Source organism: Thamnophis elegans, chromosome 5 (genome assembly GCF_009769535.1).
Source record: "Thamnophis elegans isolate rThaEle1 chromosome 5, rThaEle1.pri, whole genome shotgun sequence".
NCBI lineage: Eukaryota > Metazoa > Chordata > Lepidosauria > Squamata > Colubridae > Thamnophis > Thamnophis elegans.
The window spans coordinates 15098706-15106462 of record NC_045545.1 but is presented as its reverse complement, the minus strand read 5'-3'; the positions used below and the strand labels follow the sequence as shown (position 1 = coordinate 15106462).

The window sequence follows — 7757 nt, the reverse complement described above, 5'->3', positions numbered from 1 at the left end:
GTGTAAATGAGCAGGTAGTTTTTTAGGATTATAATTTGACTTTGGTGGTGATTAAAAAACTGCTTAGTTTAGATTTCAAACACACAGCTGCCTTTAGTTGGGAAAATTTATACAGCGCAGTCCTGAGGAAGAGCTGAGGCCCAGTGAAATTGGAAGGATTATATTTGATTCCCGCAGGCCCACGTACCCAGCTCCCCTCTTATTCCACAAGGCGTTGTGAAAAGTTTTTACAGTCTTTAGCACAAGTGGAAGAGTGTGGGTATGTGCATGGTTTTGTTTTTTAAGGCGAAGAGCCCTCATGCCATTGTTCAGTTTACCTTTCATAGGACTAATAATTAGAATATAACATTACTACTTGGATCCTAGTTCTACAGATATACCTAAAGCAGCATCGCCTTTTGCTTTTCTAAATGACTTCTTTACAACTGATTATCATAGGACAGGGAAAGGTGAAAACTAATATTCATGCGCGTAGTGGAGCTTTGGATGGAGGTTCTTGTAAATACTTTGAAGCAGGTCCTACTGATTGAGCAGATAGCGGAATAGCAGCACCCCTTCAGTTTTCTAGAGCGCGTAGGCTCAAGGTCTTGGCACTGTATTAGTTCAGTCTTTTCTTTGTACCCATTCTAACTCGGAAGAAAGTGTCAGTGTGTTGCGGATCTCAGACTAATTAGTTTTGAAATGGAGTTTTGATTGAACTCTTCAAATCGATGCTGCTGCAAAATTTGTTTCTCGGGCTTCCTATTAAAAGCCATCTTAAGGGGCAGTTTTACTACTCTCCCTGTCGTTCAGTCGATACATTTAATAACAACTTACAGGCTATTTTCAATAAAGTGGCGACAGCAAATTAGTAGTTTGAACATGACAAGCCTCCCTCTGCAAGCACTGATTCTGGAAAACTCAAAGCAATTATTTTTGCCTCTCTTTCTCCTTGATACAGAAGTATGCAGCAAACATTCAGATTAAAGTGTTTTCTGGAAAAAATAATAATAACAAAACACATCCTCCAAAATGATGCTCGTATACAATTTCATAATTTTATTGTTGGGATGGGGGAGGGGGAGGAAGGCAATGCAAATAAGTGATCTTTATTTGCAACAGCAGTGCATTAATTTGGCAAGTTTTAATGCTTCCTCCCCCCATATGCTGTGGGGTGGTGGTAAAAAAACGGGAATTGCTGTGAGCTTGCCAGCTAGTTTGGATTTCTCTTCTGCTGTGAGATGGTTGAGGATTCATCATTATAGGTTATTGTTGATGCAGCAGGGAAAAGGAAAAAAAATGAAAAAGCTTTTGTGGAATGTGTGTTAAAATATGTACAAAAAGAAGGAATCGTCAATATTTATTAAATGATATCACAATGCAGTAGAAAAATTGTGTATGTTTTTCTACAGTCTTCCTCCCCCCCCCTTCTGCTTTTTCTATTCTGCTTCCTTTCTCTCTCTCTCTCCTTCTCTTTCTCTCTCTTCCCTCTCTTTCCCCCCCTCCTCCTCCCCCCCCCACTCCAATGGCAGATGTTGTGGTCTCATTTGATTGCATAGGAAAACTGCAGTGATACAGCAAACACCCAGAGAGATATGATGACAAATGGGTCCAGATCCCGGTAAATTACTTTCTGCTCAAATCGAAATTTCATTCAGTTTGTTGCTAGCAGAGATGAAGTAATCTAAATTGTGGACTCAGGAGCAGATAGAGGGAAGTTGGAGCAAGCATTTCATTATCGAGAGAGAGTGTGAGAGAGACAGAGAGAGAGAGAGAGAGAAGGTTAGGATGAAAGAGATGAGCAGAGGCAAATCTAAAGTGTTGACACCATGATTGAAAAGGTTAACCCATACACATTATATATCAACCTGGATAGCCGAGAGTTTCTAATGGAAACTCTGCCCTGATGGAGGTTTACTGGAGTTTCAATACACTGAGCATGATGTCGTCTTAGATATACAATCAAATCCTCTTAACCCTTTTGATGACTCATCTCTCAAGATATGATTAAAGTACAAAAAAGTTCTTCATATAATTTCAAGGACACAATACATTTAAACTCTAGTCATGAATTCTGTCCTGGTTTTTTTTTTTTATGACAAACCCAGTAATCTGATAAAAAGTGTAGAGAATGGCTTTGTGTTGCTAGATGCAATTCAACATTTTATTAGATCCTGTGCCTCCAAGTCTTGAGCAGTAAGGGATAATTCTCCATCAGTTTGGTCTGTGTTCTGTCCTTTAAATTTATTGCATCCCAAAGTATGTAAAAAAAAAAGAAGAGGATTTTTATCAGTTGAAAATTGCTCTTTCAGTTTTGACTTCTTTATTCACAGAGAAACACATCAAGCATCCTCTTTCTGTTTTCAGGTTATTTGGAAATAGTGGCGCTTGCAGTGCTTGTGGGCAGTCAATTCCTGCTAGCGAGCTGGTTATGAGGGCACAAGGAAATGTCTATCATCTTAAGGTAAGAAAATGTTTCTTCCCAATGCTACCCATGGAAAGTGCCATTTCTGCCCTTAGATTTGTTTCAGAAGATGATCAGCCTCTCCTCTGAGTTCATCAGCAAGGGTTGGTCGTAAACGGAAAAAGATTTCTTAGATGTACAAGTTGCCCCAATGATTTGTGGAGCAACACTACATTTGAAAACGCTGCTGAATCCTAACAAGTGTCATATATTCTTTTATTTGGACAAATCTCTCTCTATATATACACATATCCCTTTTGCTGCAACACAATGCAGAGTCTGTTTGGAATTCTAACACCAAAGTTTACCTTTGCTTTTGTGTTCACCCCAGTGCTTTACCTGTTCAACCTGCCGAAACCGCCTGGTCCCTGGAGACAGGTTTCACTACATCAATGGCAGTTTATTCTGTGAACATGATAGACCCACAGCTCTCATCAATGGCCATTTGAATTCACTTCAGAGCAATCCACTACTGCCAGACCAGAAGGTAACTTTTCAACAATTGCTAATAGGCCTCATTTAAGCTAAAGACACAAGTAATGTCTTTTCAAACAATATTGTGTATATATTATTTCGAACAGTGTCCCATGATTGAAAGCAGTTAATGGGATGCATGTCTAAACATGAAGGTGTTTTAAGTAGTACAGTGAATCTGGGTCCAATTCGTATGTGGATTTTTAAACCTTAGATGTAAACTTCTTAAGTGCTTCTTGGATTATTAAGCTAATTCTACTAAAGTGGTCTATGAAAACATTGTAGTAGCATTTGAAATCTAGTTGATCTGTGTTTGGTTTACCGGTCTGACCTAACCAAATCTTGGGCAGATGATGGGGGAGAAGACAGTCTTTCATTTAGCTCCTTTTGATCATGTTGGTTATGTGTTCCTTAACATCTGGTGCTGAAATTTAACATGTTTTTTTTCTCAAGTAAGTGGAATCAGAAACTGTGATGATCAACAGTTCTATTATACCTTTTCTGGAACTGTACAGATTTTAGATCTATTTTAATCTCCCTAATAAGTCCCATAGCTATACAAGTGAGTGCATTTTGATAACTGCAATGCCTAATTTATAATAATTACTGTCAACCTTCAGTTAAGGGACTGTTCATTCGCTGGTCCAGAAAACTCTGAATGCACAAGTCTTGCACATAATTTTATTCGCATCATATTTCATACTGATTATGTATTGATGACATTGATTCATTTACTCTTTACAGCGCCTCTTGCATGGATATTAAATCTTATTGACCACAGATGAATTTTAATTTCAAATTGGTGATGGATTTTTCCATCAGCTCTGATAGTATATTTGACTTTTTCATCATTAACCCAGGCAATCGCACAGTACTGAGTTATTACATTGAAACAAAGTGCACACTTCACTTGGTAATTTTTTATGGATTTACAATAGGAACTTCATTAATGTCTATTCTAAGGATAACAAAAAAAAATAACATTTATCTGTTAGTAAGAGTTTTGAAGATAAAAATTTAAACCCATCTCCTGGGGCAGTTTGTGAATTCCGCAGCAACCAAGAGAATATAAATGCTCTGTGTCTTTAGAGGGTAAATAATTCAGAAAAATTATCAGCTCTTCCCTGAATAGGTAGGACAATTAATAATTGTCATTTATTTAGTAGTTACCCTGCATGTCTTGTTCTTAAATAGGCTAGATGCAGTTAAGGACCCCTATACACATTATTTGGAAAGAAATCTTTGAGTTTGATAGGAATTGTTTCAGAATAAGCTGGTTTAAGATTACTATTTCTCTTTGTACTGTTTGGGTATCCGAGAGGTTTATAATCTAGATTATAGTAAATAATTCCATTTTTAAAAGTTACCAAGGTCTTTTATATTTGTTTCTGGTTACTGTGAGCATGTTTGAACATGTTTGGTCATTCCTTTATACATTTTCCCTATGTTCCCTATGTGCTTCAGTAGTTATGATTAGAAGATACTAATTGTCATACAGTACTAGGATTGCAAAGGTGAATCCATCTCTCATCTGGAACAGTTAAATAAAAGAAGGATATTAATTGTGTTGATGTAGTACATTAAAAGATTGGGAGAGTGGGAGGCAGTGCATAGGGGCAAGAACATATCATCCTTAGTAGGTAATCCTAGACTAATAAATGATTTAACTAATACAATTTTATCAAATAGCATCGGGTGAGGAGCATCAAGGATGTAACGTTTTGGAAGCAAGTAGTTTGTTCCCCCATCTGTCCTGCATATTTGGGGGATAATACTCTGTACATTACACAGAGGGAAGAATTGGATGCTTCAATTGTAGTCAGTTACCCAGTAGGTACAATCAACTAATGTTTGAGGAGCCTAGACTGATTTACTCTGTGTATATGATTAGTATCTGTCTCCTTTCCTCATTCTTCTGTAGTGGAATCTTCATTGGACCTTCTAGTAATCTAAAACGAACAGCTGAATCTAACTGCTTCTCTACTGTACTGTGAATACTGCCTAACTCAGTACATTACTTTAATAAATACCAACAATCACTAACATAGATCTGTTTAACGAAGGGTAGAGCGGAATATGTTTTTTAAATAAGTTAATTGCCTAAAGCCAGCCAAGCAATTTTTAAAATTAGTGTAATAGAATTTAGCCCAATCAGCTTATTCTGCCCCTAGTTAGTATAACTTCTACACCGTGGTCAGGAGTTCATATTGGCCCACTGAGTCAAATACCCTCAATGTTTCTATTCCTAAACAAAAATTCTGTCTTAGGAAATGAAGCAAAAATGTTCATCTCTATTGAACATATAGAATTTTCTTGAATCAGTTACTGACTCTTAAGCCATGCATTTAAGATTTGCCAGTCTTGCAGTTATCTATATTACAGAATGATCAGCAATCACGCCTGTGGCCTGATTTATTATTTTAAACTACAAACATAGCTTGTTTGCCTGAGTTTTACGCAATAACATGCATCTTAAAGTAGAACTTTCTAGAATATGTATCCTTTCTGGTTATTCAAAGTATATTGGTGAAGGAGGAGTCACTAGTAACTTTTAAGTATTAAAATACTTTTATTTTCAAGTTAACTTTTAAAAGATTATTATGCCACCCACTGTAGATTTTTGGTCACATTTGCAGCTGAGGCATTTTCTCTAGGGCAAGTTATTTGGTTGTGTGTTATACTTCACTCCATCTCTTTTCTTCTTTCCCAACTCCGCAGCCTGTTTTTTACAGGGTATAAATTTTCCTTTCATTGGTGGTGACCAAAGCATTCCCTTTGATCCAACTCCTATAGTTTTAAATAAAGCATGAGTTAGATTACGTTTTGCTATTCTTTCTCTTGCAGAGAAGCTTCTAGTTTACATATCATTCAACAATTCCCTTGTACTTACATAATTGGTATTGTCTGTGTCCATAGTAGAGGACACTTGATGCTCATTTATTAAATATGCTTGCTGGCTGCTCCCTAATCTTTGTTCTGGACAGACAAATTACCTTTCTCACACTGAGTATCAACTCTGGGGAATTAAACCTCCAAGCTTCCACCAGTTTAATTAGCTTGAAAGTGGGGGGTTGCAGTTACTAATAGACCTCAGGCTTTTAGTAACTTCAAGGAAGGGTAAAAAAAAAAACTTCTTAGGAAATTCAAAATGTCATTTAAAAACCATAAAAATCTAATATATTATTTCATTTTCATAATTACAAACAGATTGCATTTGAAAACTGTCGATCGTTTCTACTTTATCTGTGGAAGCTAGATTTCTGTCGAGCTAGGCATTTTTAATTATCACAATTCATTAACACATCACAGTGGAGGCACATGTTTGACTTTGAATATTACAGAGTTTATGTAACATTAACTAACGTAGCAGATGAGGAATCTTAAATGGAAGGAAAATATTCCAAAATGTCTATATTTAGTTTTTGTGCTATGCAGCATGCTAACTACTGTTGCCTAGGGGAGGGTATCTTATATGCTTTGACAGAATTTTTTTCCTAATTTAGAAGATCACTTTACTTGGTTCTTCAAAGGAAAGGCATGTCATTTAATCCCAGTCCAAGGGAAATGCATCTTTTGTAAAAGAAATAAAAAGAGACTGTAGGATTTCTCACTCGAAGCATTTCCCCCCCCCCCCCTTTGGTGAAAGTATATCTTGCTGTCAAACTGCAGAAAATATTTTTTGCGGTCTGTTTCTCCATTTGAACTCTTTAGGGACTTGGATGCGTATTACAGAAAACCTTTAATCGAGTCACAGTTGGAATCTAATTTAATAGAATAAGCGAATCGCGAGAAGACGAAAGCAGTCAGGTTCGGCTCAAATCAAGCATTTTAGCTAAGATGCCCCTTTTTTTATTTCTTGCAGGTCTGCTAAAAGATCAGAGTACTGCAGAATGCGTGCCTTCATCTCAAACTTTGTTCATCACAGATGGATCCCATGTCTCCAGTAGACAAGTCACCTTTGTAGCTAGCATCAGTGCCAGCTCCATGCCATTGCACCTTCTTTACTCTTGATTGCCCTTCTCGCATTTATTGGTGTATTAAAATGACTGAAAAACGAACATTTAAGAACTCCATGAATCTGGGCTAATGGGAGACTGTAGAGAAAAAAATGGAGGGGGAAAAAAAAAAAAGATCCACCGGAAGAGAGAACAACTTTGGGTGGGTAGGGTGGGGACAAACGACTAATGAAGCTAATCCAGATAAGCTTTCGAGTCTGCTTTCTACCCTCATTAACAATTAGCAGGGCACTGGTGAGAATTCGTACCCTGTGTTTTACCTTAACAGCATTCTCTTTGCTCTTTGTATAATTTACGTGTTGTAGGAAATGTTCAAAACTCAAACCTGAGCTAATGGAAAGATGGGGCTCTTGTGATAATCTATCACGAATACTTTTATTGTATCTCTGTAAAATACAAATGTATGTATGCATGTAAGTGTGTTTTGTCCTAATGTTGCTACTTCCCATGACACAGAAAGAAAAAGGAAAAAAAAGTCAAGCTCATAGCAGCAACTGTAGAATTTTCATCTACTCCTAATTCGCTGAATGAAGAAGAAAAATCTTTTATTTGTGATATTTTCAGAGACATTTGCTCTAGTATGGTGTATTTAAATAATAAAAAACTTAAAATGAAAGGAACCGTAATTGATTTTGGACTATAGTACAATGGGGCAAATTTCAAGGGATGAAGTCTGTCACATTAAGTTAATTTTTAAAACCTGGTTTTCCTGCTTCCCAGTAGCTCCATGGCAAAAAAAGGAATGCATTGAAATCTATACAAAGAGATACTTTTAGCAGTGCTACCAAATGCAGAAGTGATGTCTAATGTATCAAGGATTTATT

General features: G+C 36.8%; 1 protein-coding gene across 3 annotated transcripts in view; it reads left to right on the top strand.

Annotated features, from left to right (window-relative positions):
• LMO4 (LIM domain only 4) overlaps positions 1 to 7549 on the top strand; it is a 15927-nt gene extending 8378 nt beyond the window's left edge. For all 3 annotated transcript variants that reach the window (XM_032218277.1, XM_032218279.1, XM_032218276.1), the window contains exons 3-5: positions 2347 to 2443; positions 2775 to 2930; positions 6780 to 7549. In XM_032218277.1, coding sequence (XP_032074168.1) covers positions 2347 to 2443; positions 2775 to 2930; positions 6780 to 6788 — 262 coding nt within the window. In that variant the 3' untranslated portion in view covers positions 6789 to 7549. The remainder of the gene's footprint in view (positions 1 to 2346; positions 2444 to 2774; positions 2931 to 6779) is intronic.
• The last annotated feature ends 208 nt before the right edge of the window (positions 7550 to 7757 follow it).